Source organism: Typopeltis vanoorti, chromosome 10 (assembly GCF_054136105.1).
Source record: "Typopeltis vanoorti isolate ZY-2024b chromosome 10, IOZ_Tvanoo_1.0, whole genome shotgun sequence".
Lineage (NCBI taxonomy): Eukaryota > Metazoa > Arthropoda > Arachnida > Uropygi > Thelyphonidae > Typopeltis > Typopeltis vanoorti.
In genome coordinates, this window is record NC_143558.1 from 94,174,640 (window position 1) to 94,192,997 (window position 18,358).

General features: G+C 36.8%; 1 protein-coding gene across 4 annotated transcripts in view; it reads right to left on the reverse strand.

Annotated features, from left to right (window-relative positions):
- The window catches only part of Sec23 (transport protein Sec23), a 410,761-nt gene that overhangs the window by 209,114 nt on the left and 183,289 nt on the right, over positions 1–18,358 (reverse strand). The window contains exon 1 of one of the 4 annotated variants that reach the window (XM_090398783.1): positions 16,475–16,611. The exons of 1 other annotated variant lie outside the window; for it this stretch is intronic. Coding sequence is in view for 2 of the 3 variants with exons in the window: in XM_090398782.1 (XP_090254908.1) it covers positions 16,466–16,472 (7 nt within the window). In the remaining variant the exon portion in view is untranslated. Of the gene's footprint in view, positions 1–16,465; positions 16,612–18,358 lie in introns of those variants that run through there. 2 more of the 4 variants (XM_090398782.1, XM_090398785.1) reach the window with 2 other exon arrangements.

Here is an 18,358-nt window from a genome sequence, read left to right on the forward strand (position 1 = left end):
AAATGAGGATTGTATTATACAGTTTATAGAAAATTTTCTTATAAATTAATGAAATTTAATGACTGCATTAAATGTTACTCATTTTATACATCAATTTGTGTTTCTCTTAAATATAACAATATTATTATATGACTATAAATCAAGTGCAACAAAACAGACATTTTTATTACATTTATCTGTTTTGAGTTGGTTCATTCTTAAAATCCCTGTTATAAGGTAATTTGTAAGTTTAACAAGGGATCACTACCAATATCAACCAATTTCATGTTATAGTAAAGTTATTTTTCATTTTTAAATTTGGATCATATTAGTTAACTTATTGGTAATTTAAAAATTACAGATGAATCTTTCACCATTTTAATTTTGTAATTTCAATTTTTTTGCTTTAGCTTCAAAATGAAAATCAATCAGAAATTTAGAAACATTAAGAAATATAAAAATGAGGAAACTCCAGCTGTTCAATGAGACCAAAAGGATTTTCTTCTTTACCACCTACTCACACACAGCATTAATTGGTAGTTTTTTTTTTTACACACATGCACAATAGACAGTCCTCAACTTATGGCCACTCATCTTACAACAGCCATCCCATTAACAAGTTCACCAAATACCACCTCTCACTTCCACAACACATGAGCCCAGGGTGTTATTGGCTGTGTTAAAGGTATTTATTTAAGAAATTATTCTTTTCAGGCTATTATTACTGCTGAGGGTGAGCAACCTCTCAGACTTTTTGAAGGAATATATATCTTGCATTATACAAGAATATGTATGCAGTATGAAGTTAGATGACAGCACAGAGTATGAATGGTGTCTGGAAGAGGCTGCTGAAAATATATATCCATACATTCACAGGATGCAACAAAGACCACCTTATAAGAAATTGGTGACAAGATAGTGTTGCTAAGCCTATTTGTCACTATTTACATTAGAGAGAGAGAGAAGCAGAACAGGAAGAAGCAAAGCAGCCCCCCACAAAAAAAAGTTGACAATGAAAAAATTGGCAGAGGCACTTCTCAATTCAGTTTGAGGAAATGGACCCCAACATGGAGAGAGAGAGAGAGAAAGAGAGAGATTTAGCAAAGTAGTAAGAATGATACAAGCTGTAGTTGCTTACTACAGGTGAAATTTATGCAAAAAAAGACTGTGCAGACTAAATTGGATATAATGTGCAATTTTTTTAAAAATATCCACTATGCTGCTAACCCCCCCCCCCCAACTCCACAAAGATATAATAAATTTAGTTTAATCCTTTATCCAAGTGTGAGCAAACAAAGTTTGCGCCTGAAAGTATCTTCAGGACTAGGTTAAGGTGGTACACACCAGGGCAACTCGTTGCAAAGGTGAAGCAAGCTACTAACACTCCTATCTCAGTATCTCCTATAATGCAAAACACATCTCCTTGCGGATATGTCTAATGTTATGCATTAAGGGAAGGGCCACTACCCAGACTAGTTTCAACCTTTATTGAGGTCTCTTCAGTGGGAGCCAGGCCCAAGTGGAGATATCAGGCAGAAGCATTAGCAGGTCATCTCTACCTATAGGAATTGCCAATTGGTGTGCCACCCTTTTTTAATAATTTACTCTGGATTTAGAGAAAGATGTTGAAAGTTTATTTTTCACTTGGTTAGAGTATAATAAATTTAGTTTAATCCTTTATCTAAGTGTGAGCAAACAAAGTTTGCGCCTGAAAGTATCTTCAGGACTAGGTTAAGGTGGTACACACCAGGGCAACTCGTTGCAAAGGTGAAGCAAGCTACTAACACTCCTATCTCAGTATCTCCTATAATGCAAAACACATCTCCTTGCGGATATGTCTAATGTTATGTATTAAGGGAAGGGTCACTACCCAGACTAGTTTCAACCTTTATTGAGGTCTCTTCAGTGGGAGCCAGGCCCACTGAAGAGACCTCAATAAAGGTTGAAACTAGTCTGGGTAGTGGCCCTTCCCTTAATGCATAACATTAGACATATCCGCAAGGAGATGTGTTTTGCATTATAGGAGATACTGAGATAGGAGTGTTAGTAGCTTGCTTCACCTTTGCAACGAGTTGCCCTGGTGTGTACCACCTTAACCTAGTCCTGAAGATACTTTCAGGCGCAAACTTTGTTTGCTCACACTTGGATAAAGGATTAAACTAAATTTATTATACTCTAACCAAGTGAAAAATAAACTTTCAACATCTTTCTCTAAATCCAGAGTAAATTATTAAAAAAGGGTGGCACACCAATTGGCAATTCCTATAGGTAGAGATGACCTGCTAATGCTTCTGCCTGATATCTCCACTTGGGCCTGGCTCCCACTGAAGAGACCTCAATAAAGGTTGAAACTAGTCTGGGTAGTGGCCCTTCCCTTAATGCATAACATTAGACATATCCGCAAGGAGATGTGTTTTGCATTATAGGAGATACTGAGATAGGAGTGTTAGTAGCTTGCTTCACCTTTGCAACGAGTTGCCCTGGTGTGTACCACCTTAACCTAGTCCTGAAGATACTTTCAGGCGCAAACTTTGTTTGCTCACACTTGGATAAAGGATTAAACTAAATTTATTATACTCTAACCAAGTGAAAAATAAACTTTCAACATCTTTCTCTAAATCCAGAGTAAATTATTAAAAAAGGGTGGCACACCAATTGGCAATTCCTATAGGTAGAGATGACCTGCTAATGCTTCTGCCTGATATCTCCACTTGGGCCTGGCTCCCACTGAAGAGACCTCAATAAAGGTTGAAACTAGTCTGGGTAGTGGCCCTTCCCTTAATGCATAACATTAGACATATCCGCAAGGAGATGTGTTTTGCATTATAGGAGATACTGAGATAGGAGTGTTAGTAGCTTGCTTCACCTTTGCAACGAGTTGCCCTGGTATGTACCACCTTAACCTAGTCCTGAAGATACTTTCAGGCGCAAACTTTGTTTGCTCACACTTGGATAAAGGATTAAACTAAATTTATTATACTCTAACCAAGTGAAAAAATAAACTTTAAACCTCCACAAAGATAAGCCTAAAGCTTCCACAGGTTATGCATATGGTGATCATCATAATGCTTGGTTGCAGTTCCTAAATTTGAATTTGTTAAGCCTTAAGGATATGGTAAAGTTCAGTAGTGAGGGCACATATCAGAACTGATTAATTTGCCCTGTTATGTAGGGTTTTATAATCTAATATTGTTGGGGAGGGGTATGTATCTGCTGGTGAATGTATCTACCTGTATGTGCAGGTTTTCTGTAAACAGAGAATGCCAGGGATCCATCAGGCTGGTGTGTAATCAGAGTATCTAGGAATGGGAGGCTGTTGTTGTTTTCCTTTTCCTAAGATAAATTGGATCTTGGGGGTGTTCAATGTTATCCAGGCCATGTGGCCAAATAGAGAATACATCATCCATGTAGCATAGCCAGACAATGGGTTTATGTGGGGAGGAGTTTAAAGCTCTTTCTTCAAAGGTCTCCATAAAGAAGTTGATTTGGGGGGGGGGGGGGGGGAACAGTAGAGAACCCATGGCAGTCTCCTCTGTTTATGGAATTTTCCTTGCCAAACGAAATAGCTGGAGTTCATAGCGAACTGAAATAAGGAGGAAATATGGCTTGGATGAGATCTAAGATATTTTGAGTGGGACATGGGTGAATAAGGAGACATCAAAACTGACCATTTAGTTTGTGTGTTGGAGTGCGAGCTTTAGAGTGGACTGAGTTTATGTGTGAAGGTGTGTTGCCAGTATATTGTGTGAGCACTTTGGCTAAATGTTTGGCTAATTTGTATGTGGGTGAATCAATGCCATCCACAATGGGATGTAATGGCACATTCTGTTTATGGATTTTTGGTAGTCCATATATCTTGGGGGGGGGGGGGAATGTCTAGAGCTATAAGGATTTAGTCTGTAACTTCTAAATGCCAAGAGACAATCTTTTTAAGGTGCCTATGGAGTGTTCTGATTTGGGTGCTGGTGGGATCAGTCCATAGGGAGGCAGGTAGAACGATCTAGAAGTAAAGAAGCAATCTTACCTGAGTAATCTGCTGGGTTTAAAACCACAGTGGCATTTCCCTTATCCTTAATTATTCTGTTGTTGCTTTTAATAGGTTGCTTTTTGGTGGTTTCACTTGGGTGAGAACACTGGCTACATCCAGTCTGATGTCACTGGCAATATGGTTGGGAAAGCTGTGGATATGTCGTTTTACTTGTATCATTATTTCCTTTGCAGGAATTTTCTTAGGTTACTTTCTATTGCAAAGTTATAGCCATGTGCAAGTGCACTAATTGCTTTAGGCTTCAGGGTGATGGAAGATAGGTTTATTACCATGTTGGGAGGCAGTTGAGGTTTGGAAGCTGAGTTATCTGTAGACTTTCAAATTTCTTAATGTGGCAACATCGTATTCTTTGAAATTCTTTGTCCACTGAAGAATTCAAGAATGACATCAGAGCAGATCATTCAAAGGTCGACGTTAAGCGTCGTGGAAAGCTCCGCTTCCAGCGTATGGATAGCTTCATTGGTGTCAGCCAGGAGAATGTGGGTGGTGGCAATGTGCTCCTGTAGAAGAGTGAAGCTAGTGCATCTAAGGTTGAATATAGATACCTCTTGACTACTTGTATATGGAAATGACTTCTGCATTACTTCAAGCTTAGTATCACTTTGAGGTCTGGCTCCCACTGATGAGACCTCAATAAAGGTCAAAACCACTCTGGGTAGCGGCCCTTCCCATAATGCATATCATTATACATGTCTGTAAGGATACGTGCTTTGCATTATAGGATACTAAAGCAATTGATGTGAAGTTTCCATATACAAGTAGTCCAGTCATGAAGTGAAGACACATGCAAACTTTGCTTACACTTTCATAAAGGATGAAACAAAGCATATAATTTCTTGGTCTTTAATTTATCTAGAGCTGCTCTAGCATGGAAAGTGGCAACACATCCTTACTTCACAAGATGAATTACACAGAGAACAGTGACATCCTGAAAAGTGTGCATTCTGCCCTGGAGAGCAAACATCAGAACATCTATTATACAATTGCCCAGCTGCACAAGGAGTATGGGAGAGTCTCCAACAAATTCAAAACACCACACCCTACAAAAGAAATGATAGTATACTCAAAGAATAGACAACAAACAGCAAAAAATATTCAGAGAACTCCAATTTTACATCTGGGGCAAATAAATGAACGAGCACATTAAGTCCAGCAATCAAGGTTGCTCAACATAATAGCCTCAACAAAAATGCTCTATCAGGAATTTAAAGCAAAGCAACTTGGTCAACTTAAGGTGAGAAGAGATTCGAGAAAAGATGATGCACACTTCCAATAGTAACTTATGTGTGCCAGGGACATGTATCAAGGACATGTTTAGTGGGGTGTTGCAACAGACCTGATAATGTGGAAAGTAGTGAGAAGGAAATGTTTATATAAATTGGTCTGGCTAACAAGAAAATGGTCATCATCATCATCATTATGGGAAATTTTAATAATGGTAATATAGACTGGAATGAAAAGACAGCATCAGGAACCAAAGAGAATTAATTTCTTGAGTTTTAAGGGATAACTAGTATGTAACAGAGGCCACATGTGGATCAAGGGTCTTGGATTTGATTATCTTATCAGAATATTTTTCTTGTACATGAAAGTGTCGCATCTCTCCAGTTAGTAAAAGTGACCATGAAGTGATCACTTGGGTGGTGGCCAGCCATATCAGGACTTTTGTGAGAAAGGAGTTTATGTGGAACTATAAGGCAGGTGATTATGACAAACTCAGGGGGCAGCTTGCAGTGATATTATGGAATGAGGAATTGCATGGGAAAGAAATCACTGCTGCTTGGTTTCTACTCAGGAATTATCTGGCAGAAGCAATGACTGAGTGTATTCCAAAGGTCAGGAGATTACGTGAGGTAGGTGTAAAATGACTGAAGAAGTGAAGCATGCAATCTTAAACAAAAAAAAGCATTATGAAAGTGGCACAAGATGAGTATAGATAATCAGTTACATGAGAAGTAGAAAGAGCAAGCAAAGAAGGTGACTCACTCAGTAAGGATGGCAAAAGTGCAATATGAGCAGCACTTAGCAAATTATGCTAAAAGAAATCCTAAGGAGTTCTTTCGTGGCTAGTACAAGGAAGAATGATTACGGGATGATGATGTTGGTCAGTGATAATGGAAGAATGATAAACACTGAGGAGAACATAGTGTAGGTGTTTAATGGGCAGTTCATTAAAGTATTCCATTCTTGAGATTGTAACATAATGCAGACCTTTAGAGCAGTAGGAATGGGGAGGAATCAAGGATGGTGAATGAGCAGAAGGTATATGAGGAAATGAGTAAACTTGATGTCAACAAGGATATGGGACTTGATGGCATATCTTAATGTCTTAAGAGAATGTTCCTGGTAGTTAACACCTTCAACTTACATTTTTAACTAGTCTTAGATCACCCCAGGTTCCAAAGGAGTGGAAAGATGGCAAAATTGTTCTGCTTCATAAAGCTTCAAATTACAGGCCAATTTGCTTGTCTGGAGCTGTGGACAAGGATTCAGAACTGGATTAAAATGTAGAATTCTCTCATGGGCTTGCTAAAGGAAGATAGTGTTTTAGCAATCTACTTACTTATTATAACAAGCTGACAAACAAATTGGACAAGGGAGATGCATATACAGTAGTATACTTAGATTTTGCAAAGGCTTTCGATACGCTGCCACATGACAAACTACACTGGTGTCCAAAAGCTAAAGATGAAGTACAATTTTACCAGTATATATGAAAACATTTTCATGGCTACAACCAAAATTAGAAATAAATTAATTGCTAACATACTAATGATGTGGAGAACACTGATATGTAGAATTAAGGATGTTCTGATTCCACTATACAAGAGTTTGATCAAGCCTCATATGGATTACTGTGCACAGATTTGGTTGCCAGGTTTTCAAAAGGATGATGAGATATAGTGTGTTCAGAAACGATTGACTAAGTTGGTTTCTGTTCTCTGGAATGAGAGGACAGATTGAAAGAATGCAAACTGCAGTCTAGTGGTTAAAGGGAATAGGGGAAACATGATCGAGATGTGTAGGTTGGTAAGGGGTAATTACCAGATTACCATGGATGAAGTTTTTCACAGAATATTGGAGACAGAGAAGAACAAGAGGCCATACTTGAAAGCTGAATAAGGTGGGTGAGAGTAAAGGGGATGAGGAGTAGATTTTTTGCATGGGTGGTGGGTGATTGGAATGCATTGCCTGAGAATGTGATGAGTGCAAAGACAGTGAATGCATTTAAGTCGAGGCATGATGAGCCATGCAGGTGAGAGTGGGACCTCCTACGATGAGTCTCGACTCCATGAAACCATGGACATCCAATGCAAAACACACAGTATAATACAACACCTTTAAACATGGCACATTAGAACCATAATAAATCTAACCTTGCTTTCCCTTCCAAACCAGTTAGCATATTAACTACTTTGAACACTATCTCATAGTAGGAAAGACTAACTTCAGGTGGCTACTCAACACGGCTGCTATGACAAAAGAACTGAAATATGGCTCAAGTGCTCTAAACCAATCAATCTAGGATGTGTAACTAAAACTGTACTTACTGTATGCAGAAGTTACTGATGAGTGGATTATTAATATATAAACTAAAACTCCAGAGGGGAGAGGAAAAAAAAAACAGAAAATCTGATAAAACAGTAACTTCTGTGTTACCATGCAGCCATAAAAAACAAAAACTAACCCTTCTATAAGTTAAAGTAAACAAGACTGCATGGTGAATAGAAAGACTGGCATCTTTCACTAAGGAGAACCTTTAAAACCCCAGTAAAGAAAATAAGATAATCATACCCCCCCTCCCACACTCAAGTCAAAATAGTCGTTCTCTTTCCTCTCACTCTTCAAAACAATCTCAACAGGATCCCTAGGTCTGGTGAGATCAGAGAGGATTTTTCCCTGATTAAAAAACCAAACATCTGTAACTAAACAGACAAGAGAACAATACAAAGAGGCAGAAAAGTAAGCAAGAAAAGGTATATATGCTGCTTGGAAAGAATTCAATGGGCACCATAGTGTGAAGAACAAACAGCCATGGTGCCCACCTTAATAAGATGTAGGACCTCCTTTCTCTGCGACGACCGCAGCAATCCTATGAAGCAAACTTTCCATGAGCCTACAATAACAATCAATGGGAATTTTGGACCATTTATTCTTCCTATAGGCATGTAATAAGGTCCTGGACTGTTATGGAGCGGATGTCCCCTGACTTTACCCGAGGCTCCGTTCATCCCACAGATGTTCAATAGGGGTTGAGATCAGTGCTCTGCAAAAAACAGTCAAGTGTGGCGACATGCATGTCCACAAAACCACGCAGTCACAGCGGCAGCCTTATGACATGGGCAATATCTTGCTGAAAGAGACAATGTCTGTAGAAATGTCACAAAGAAGGAAGAATCGCATTGTCCAGAACGCTCAGAATTCAATGTTTGTGTCATCATAAACAGAGGTGCGAGGCCAAACCAAAAAAAACCAGCCATACCATCACACCACCACTATCTCCAAATTTCATAGTTGAGATTATGCAATCTGGTAAGAGACGTTCACTAGGTATCCGCCACACCCATACAAGCATCTGCTCGGTAGAGGGTGTAGTGTGATTAAGTCTGCTCCATAACACAGCTTTCTAAGCTTCCACATCCCACTGTACATGCTCTTTGCACCACTGAAGAGATGCTGCAAGCAGATTGCCCTTTACAAACACATGCTGATCCTCAGACTCCTACATATCAACCTAAACCTGTATTCCATTCTTAATAAATCACTCCAATATCATAATATCTGTTTAAATGCAACTGCATCATAAACTGGTCTAAAATTGGAAATGTGTCTTAGCAATAGTTATGTGCAATGGCACTATTTTTGTCTGCTTTCCATTCTTTTGGGATTCTTTGTATTGCAAGTCTCATTTAGCTACACAGGACACCATTGGCTCTTTTACACATTCCCTAAAAATACAATGCAATGTCAATGAATCCTATAAACTTAATAATTAGCCTAATCAGTATTTAAATAGTTTAAATTTAATTTAAAATTTATTTAAATAAAATGCAGCTAGTTAGTTCGTTCTATTAGTTTGCTTCACAGACAACTCTTAAAATTTACTCTTGAAAATTATTAAAAACAAACAAAAGGTTTATTATGTTATATTGGAAATGAGCCACTGATCTAATTGGGGTTATATTTTGCTAATTTATACATACGAAGGTTTTCCTATTCTCACCATGAACACTACTTTCCATGATAAAAAATAAACTTTAGGATCAAAGAATTTCAAACAGTAATCCAGACAAGAAACAAGGGCAAAGTGGCTTTTCTGGGCTTCATGAAGGGCCCCCAATTGATGAAATGTGTCAAATGATTCACTAACAATGCAAGTTGTTTGGCTGAGTAGTTAGCGTATACTCACTCCAACCAATAGCTTCAGGTTTGAATCCTACTAGGGGAATGGATGTTTGTGATTGTCTTTAATTGTTTCGGGATGAATTTCAATGCCTGGTGTAAAATCACCATCCACTCCACTTACTGGATACCTGAAATGGCTCAAAAGAGTTCCATGTCTGGTCTCTACAATAGGGTTTCTGAACTATGCAAAAATAAAATAAAAATACAAAAAAATCATCAGCTCACCTAAGGTGAGCTTTCTGTGAGTGGGAACCACATAAAAACTAAACACAAAAAAGCCTTGGAGCATAATGTCATAATGGGACTCTGACTTGCCTTATGCCAAAGGCAAGTCAGAGTCCCATTCCTTTTATAAGATAAAAGAATGAGAGAACTAAAACTTTGCTTTGCAAATAAATGGTATGCAACAATCAGTTCCTCAAAAGTAATGTCTCATTATTTTTGTCAAATTATTTCTCATTAACACCTGATGCTCCTGAGGGCTAAAACTGACCAATCTCACAAATGAATTTGTCCATACTTAAATATTCTCTTTTCTTTTAGTGTTACACAGTGATCAGCATTCATTTTTTAAATTATGAATTCTACAACTGTGTTAAAATAACTCTTTTTATTATCCCGACATTTCGATCTTCATATCAAGATCATCATCTGGAGCATACATAAATATACAAGACAAGCTGCATTACATTTCAAACTGTAAGCTAGAGAAACAATGATTTGATGACATGCTACTCACTGGCATGACCTCTAGTGGGAAAAAAAAAATTACATCAAGCTAATTTAATTTTTGATTACATGAATAAACATTCTTGCTTGCAGATGGTTTTCCTTCCGGTAACAGTGATGTCCTATTTCTATTATTACAATTGTTATTTTTAATTAAAAAAAAAAATTATAAATTACAACATGAATAAACTTTCTTATAGATTTTTTTTCCTTAACAGTGATCTCCTATTTTTCAGTATAAAAGCTATTTTAGATTTAGGATCCTGGATTTTCTAGAGTCCTGTTTATAGTTGTTCTTAGAGAGGAAGGATTCGTGGGATGAAAATATGCCTTCCATATGTATGGGATTTTTAGACCATCATTATTGTTTGATAATTATCTGACAAGCTTCCTTGCATTCATACCATGTTTTGGTGTGATGTTGAAAACTGGTGCTTTTCCAGTCAATTCTATGTAAGGTGTTCAGAGCATGATCTGAAAGGACAGCTTCACCATAGTTATTATATTTGATGAATCGTTTATGTTCTTTTAGTCTGATCGGAATTTGTGCATTCTGTTTCTCCTATGTATGGTATGTTGCAGGTGCAGTAAATACGGTATACTCCATGGTGGGCCAGCAGAGGGAGTGGGTCTTTGGATGAATTGAGTAAGCTTTTTAATTTTGCAGGAGGTTTAAAGATGGCTTTGAGGTTGTATTTTTGTAGTACTCTGTCTGATGTCCCTTTAATGTAGGGAATGGTTATAGTTTTACTGTAGTCTGGTTTGTCTTTGTTTTTTATTGAGGTCTTGTAGAGAATTTTGTTAATATCAACAAAATAGAGGTCATATCAATGAGTAGATTGTGATCAAATCATTGTTTCTCTAGCTTATGGTTTGAAATGTAACACAGCTTGTCTTGTACAGGGTGTTCGGGATAAATTTGACATATTTATAATTAATTATATTTTTCCGTAAGTTACATGTATTAACACACACTTCTCTTCATTTAAAAGTTTGGACCCTTCTTCATTCATATACAAGATGTCAGAAAGGATGGATAGCTGGAACCCACCTGAATCATGGAAGAGAATAACTTGTATCATGATGATTCGTGCCCGCCATCAAAATAAGGATATTACGACTGCTGCCCAATGCTCCCTGAATACAGTAAAAACAATCAGGCATGAACTAGAGACTTGCAATGGTGACTACGAGGATGTAGCAAGAAGAAAGATCCCTAGCAGACGATCTGATTGCATTCGTACAGCAGAATTCCTCGCAAATCTGCAGGAGCAGGTGTTGAAGAACCCTGGCATTGGAATTCGGGCTTTGTTCGTGGAGTTGCTAACTGTAGTCAAGCCCTGGATAACAAGGGTAGCCAATGGTAGGCCGTATGTATGGCAGCAGGATTCGGCCCCTTGCCACACCTCTGGGAAAAGTCAAAAATGGTTGTCTGAAAATTTCTACGACTTCACCAGTCCAAATGTTTGGCCTCCAAACTCCCCAGACCTTAACCCCATGGATTATTTTGTATGGGGCGCAGTTGAAAAAGACACCAATCGCACTTCCAGTAATACAAAAGCCCAGTTAATGGATAAAATTAAAACAGTTTTTGCGGCCCTTCCCAGGGAGACTGTAGCATCAGCTTGTTCGAGGTTCCGAAGCAGAATTGAAGCTGTGATCGATACTAATGGTGGTTATTTTGAGTAAATCTTGTTGATAGTATTGTAATTAACTCTGCCTGTAATGTTTTTTTGTCAATTCATTAAATTTAATAGATACAAAGAAGATTTTCTTTTTCCTTACGAAACTGTCAAATTTATCCCGAACACCCTGTATATTTATGTATGCTCCAGATGATGATCTTGATATGAAGATCGAAATGTTGGGATAATAAGAAGAGTTATTTTAACACGGTTGTAGAATCCATAATTTCAAAAATGAAATATTCTCTTTCATTATATAAATCCTACCTGCAAAATTTATAAACTTATAGTACATTAGTACCATGAAAGAACTAAAGGTGAGATAACCCAGAAGCCCTGCTCTAAACAAATATGGAACTTTAAGCCACTTCAGGTCTCCAACAAGTAGGGTGGTCTCAAATTGAGAGATGAAATTCAGGCCAATAAGTGGGATTCAAATCTTGTAGGTTGAAGAATAGCAAATGGTATCCAGTAAGCCAACCAGGCTGGCATCCAATAGCAGTTCAAGAATACCATATGTAAACCAAGGCTTTCTTTTTATCTTGCTCTCCATTTACGTATTAGGCTGAATGACAATTTGCAGCCAAGTAACTTGGCTTTCCAAGTTTTAAACTAATAGTGTTAATCTAGAATGGTAATCCTATAATATTTCCTAATCTGCTATATCTGTCAACTAGGTGTATTCTCTTAATCAGTTTTTCTGTTTGGCAGTGAAAATCCTTAACAGGATTCAACCAAGCAATATCTAACCAGAGAACATGCAACTGTGCTATGGAAGATACTTCACAGGCTCCTTACCTAATGCACACAAAACTTTACAATCAACTTTTTTCATGCATTTGTTTAGTTAAAATGATTAAATAATCCTGAAACTTGTAAAAAAATATTCTAAGATTTAAAAAAACACATTCACTTGATAACTGTACCACAGACACCAGATGCTACTGCTGTTGTTTTGGAATTATGGTTGAAGCAACTATAAGGTCGGTATATTTTTGTCTGCAAATTGTGTATGCCATTCTGGCCAGTTCAACTGTTTGCAAGAAAAAAAAGGTTTCTGGGAATTAAAAACATACCAGATGCAAAACATAAACAGCAGTATTCAAAAAAAAAAAAAAAAATCAATACAGCAAATAATCAAAACAAGACTGAGAACACTGCTGAAAAGTCATTTAGTTTAACAGCAAAATGAGAGCTACAAAATAAATATGATATATCTATAATATTGGGGGCAGGGAGATCATACCTATTTCTACATGTGAATAAAACCCACAGAACTATGTAAATCCACTAGTATTAATTTTCTTGTAGATAAGCTTATACGTTGGAAACACAACTATTAAATTATTTCAGGAAATTACAACTATACTGGAACATTAATTAAAAGCATCTTTAATAAAATCTTCCTATATTTCGGCAATGTCACATCATATTAATTTTGGATCAGAGTTTAAATAATTTAGGACACTACTCTGGAAACCAAACATGACATTTTTAAAATCATTTCAAGCTTCTAAGAGATGTAACTATGCACTAGGTAATGGAAATTTATTATTATTATTATAAGAGAGACCTCCAAGAAGTCAGGGACTCATTGAGGAAGGTCACATTCTACACACACCAGTTCATCCACACTACTTGCACATACAAGATCCAATGGAACTCCATTCCAATCACACACCACTATGTAAAAAAAAAAAAAAAAATCTAGCCCTTGACCTCTTCTTGAAGCATTCATTCTCAACTTCCAAAAATACTCTCAGATCCTTTCCCCACCCTCCATAAAATGAAATATTCCATCTATTGAAATCCTGCACTATTTTCGCAGAAGTATGTAAATCTCAATCATATTGCCTCTCTTTCTCCTGTTTGCTAGTGTGTGTGTGTGTGTGTGTGTGTGTGTGTGCAGTCTACAAATTCTCAATCTGCCTTCATAATCAGTATTCCACAATCCTGATATCATTGTTAACACACTCCTTTGCACTCTGTAATAGACCACACCTATGCACAGTAGTCCAAGTCTTATGAAGGTCTTGTAAAAAGGTAAAATGACTTCCTTATCTTTACATGTCAAGGTTCATTTCAGCATTGCAATTATTCTCTGAGTTGTATTTGCAATCTTTGCTATGTGGCCTTTGAACTTCAACTTCCTGTCTACTAAAACCCCAAGATACCTAGTCTGATCAGTTTCTTCAGTACCGTCGACAGGGTGTAGCATAGAGGCAGCCTGCCTCAGGGCACAGCTAAATAAGGGTGCGTTCAGCCATATTGCAGTAGGCGCCATCACTATGCTAACAGCAAGTGCGAAAAGAAGTTTTTCCAAGCTTAAATTGATTAAAAATTATTGCCCAACAGCAATGACCCAAGAAAGATTGGTTGTTCTAGCAACTATATCGATAGAGACAGACATAGCTACTAATTTAAATTGAGAAGAGCTTATAAAGTTTTATTGTGCAATATCCCCGTAGAGCAAACATTTAATTGATATTATTATGTAATCATTTTGTATTAATGTTTCTCTTGTAATAAAAACAAAATAGCAATTGGAGATTTTCTTATATTTTTGTCTTATAATCCATTAGGGGCAATATTTAATTGTTTGCCTCAGGGTACGATCTAATCTGGTGACGGCCCTGAGTTTCTTCGAGCATAATCTCATCAATATAATATAACATTGCATATCTAATCCCACCATAGCGCATGACAATACCTTTACTAACACTGAAGTGATCACCATTTTCACATGACCCACAATTCTAGCTTATTCAAATCATTCTGCAAGTACTGCATATCAGCAGTACTTCTGATTACCCTACCTATCTTTTCATCATCAACAAATACCACCTAAAGATATTTCCAAACATTCATATCACAGTGGAGAGGCCTATGGCTAACTAATGGGTTAGAAAGCAGAGATGCTCAGTCAACTGGGAAAGCATAACATGGTTATACAAACAGTTTAACCAAAGACAATACCCAGGTTAGGAAAAGCAGTATTAGACTAATAAAACCTATGTGAACTGAGAAGGGATATGCTGTCAGTTTTTTTCTCTATAATATAACATTAGACTTATGGTCTTCAGCAAACTAACCCAAGTGTAGGGGTAAATGTTATTACACTAGCAAACAAATTCTCAAAATATATACATAAATTTTTCTAAATTTATTCTTTGCTTGATTCACAATTTCTGTAAAAACAGCACTTGCATTTTCAGTATTTTATTTACATGTTTGTAAGGATATACTGTAAAGATAATATTTCTCCACATTACATTAAGTTTGATATTATAAAAAAAAATTTTTTTTAAATTATTTTTTTCCCTCTTACCTATGGAACACAAAAACATGATTTGTCAATTAAAATGGTATATAATTTACACAATCACCATATTAACAGCAGAATAACAAAGTATTGCAGCTATCTCCCCCCCACACCAAAAAAAAAATGGTTGCAACCCAAATATCAGGCTGTTCAACATTTTTATACTAGTGAATGAAAACTAGTTTATGCTGTAATGTACATTTCCTTTAGCTGTGTCTATTTTCCTATTTTTGTAAATTCTGAAAGTCGGAAACAATAATAATGCTGAAACAAAGTAAGAAAATACCCTTATTTAAACATTTGTGTAGCATAAATTGCAGAAATACCGTTCGGTAATTTATTTTTCTATCCGATAGCCTCTGCAAGCATTTGGGCCCATTTACTTCTATTCATATTAGTTTCCAAGGAAACTAATGTGATTATAACTAATATTTATAATCACATTAGTTTATAATATACTACAACAGAAATACACTGGAATCTACAAAAAATAAGTAAATAAAAGCTTAAGATTGTAAGCAATCATGTAATGTACTAGTTTCCAATGTACATTCTGACATTCGTGTAAATAGGAAGAGAATAATGAACCACCACTGGAATTCTCAAATTGACCTCACAAAGAGGTCAATTTGAGAATTCTTTATAAAGGTTACTACAAGCTCTTTACACAGAGCTTGTAGTAGCCATAAAAAAAAAAAAGAGACTGAACTACTGACTGGAGTTATGGCCAATGTTGCTGCATGTGTGATGTGGAGCGGGTCCAGAGGCAAGTGACTAAGACAATATCAGGACTTTGGACTGCTAGCTATAGAGAGAGAGGTTGAAAAAATGTGGATCTATTGCAAAGATTGGTGGATAGAAGGAGAAGAGGTGATATGATAGAGAACATTAAGTTTGTGGGAGAATTTTATAGGATTAATCCGGATGCGATTATAAAAGGAGTAGAAGGCGAGAAGGGGAATAAACCTGAGGTCATCCCTGGAAGTTATGTAAATATGGTAGAGGGCTATGAGGAGGATTTTTTTATATGGCGAATTGTCAGTGAATGGAACGCATTACCAGAATATGTTGTTAATGCAAGGAGTGTTAAGAATTTTAAGATTTGGTAAGATAAATATACTGCCAGATGAATGAACCTCCCACGATGTATCTGCCGACTTCCTGGAGGGTGCAATAATAATAACGTAACCAACATGGTGCTTATCATTAGTAACCGGTAAGTTTTATTTCACTAATAAATAAAATTCCACTTAAACTATGCGCACAGCCTATTCGAAAAACGTTCTGATAACAAACCTTGCATACCTATTCTCTTGTTGTTGTTTAATATAAATCAATAAATATCATCGAGCACACCATTCCAACTCAACTTATGCCACGTCAAGTTAAAAGGGCATGTTACTACTGCTAAACTAAACATTTCGCCTCGCGGTGAACGTAAAAATTACTTGATCACACAACTCAAAACATGATAATAGGTGAAATTATGAAACACGATAATAGGTGAAATTATGATTCCAAGATTTTCTATCAGGGTTATTTTAAAAATAATAATAAACAGTAAATAAAATAAAATAAATAATTATTAACTATTTCAACCTCTCAGCTCTATACTTTGTTCTACAGGATGAAATGGAGCGTGAAGTTTATTAAAATACAACAAACGTTTTACAAGATAAAATAAAGGCAATATCAAAAGATTCACATTAATGCAAGCATAAAAAATACGAATAAGAAAGAAGCTTTAAATTAATAACAAAATAAAAATAACGACCTCCCAAAAGCATTGCACCCATTTGATAGAATTGTGTTTTATTAATAGAAAGCTTTGAGTGCTTGAATGCGTTGTGAAAAATATAAGGTTGGTCGATTGGTAGAACCTCTGCTACTAATGGCGCAGCAAAACGTTAACCAAGTTTGAGCGCAGTTAGTAGTTGGAAGAGTTTAATTGTTCGATGCTGTTGGCACACTCTCCCTCGATGAATCTTTTGACTCCCTGGAGGTGTCACATAATAATAATAATATTCAAATCAGATAGAAAGATCATGGTATTATATTCTTCCTTCCCATCTTTAAAGCATAAGTAAGTTCCACTAATTAAAAAGCCATTTTGGCCTTGTCCAAGTTCATCCTAAAAAATTTGAAAAAAATAAAATGTTCTTGAGAGTTCAGATCGAGGTTTTCTGCCTGAGGACACAGCAACGGCTTGGGCAAAAAGTAAATTCTACAAAATTTTCACAATGTAGGACATACATAAAGTGTCTGGAACATCAGTATAGAACCTATTAGTCACGACATCATGCACTATTATCAGTGATCTACTTTTATGTGTGATAAAATCAGATTTATTACATAGTACCTTGGCTTAGTACCATGAGCCAATGTAGTCCGTAAATAAAGCCATGTGATAACTATTAAAATTAAAATGTATATAAAAAAGCACGAAGTATTTAGAGGCCAGATATGACATCCTAATCAGTCAGGGCATTTTCAAAGTGGTGAAATGAGCAACGTGAAGAGCAGTACCTACAAGGAAGACCCATCCTGGTACTCCAGTGAAGTCTTCTTCACAATAGGTATGGGAACTAATGCCCATTCTCGTCACTATCAAAACATGGGTGAGGGTGGTAAACTACCCCGGAGTCGAGAGATAAAATTTCAACTTGCTAAGGATCAGGACCGTCTCCACCAGTGCTCGAACTCGTGCCTAAAATGCAGCATGATGGGAGAAAACTAACTACTCCATTATATACCTTTGCAGAATGCATCGGGGGTCCAGTGAAAAACATCAACAAAAGTAAATTTCCTGATATCGCCAAACACATCAAAAGAAAAAAAAAACATTTCCACAAACTACGGTATCTACGGAAAGCTAGCTCCAGCTACTAACATCAGCATTTACCCAAGGTATTTCTACCTCAACTATTTTTTGGAGCTGACTCACCATCTGCAGAAGAACTCGAGAAAAAACTCCTGTAGTAACAACTGATCCCCCCTCAGTAGAAAGTCAAGTCGAAGAAACAGAGGAGGGGAAATCAAAGAGCGTCCTTTACCCAAAGGAAACCATCAAAGGTGGTCAAGCTAAAGGAAGAACTAGATCCAAAGTCAAAAAAAGAGAAAAGGTCAAAATCAAGACCTAAAAAATTCATTAGCGAGATATCAGAGCCGGATATGGAGCGGGAAACAGCT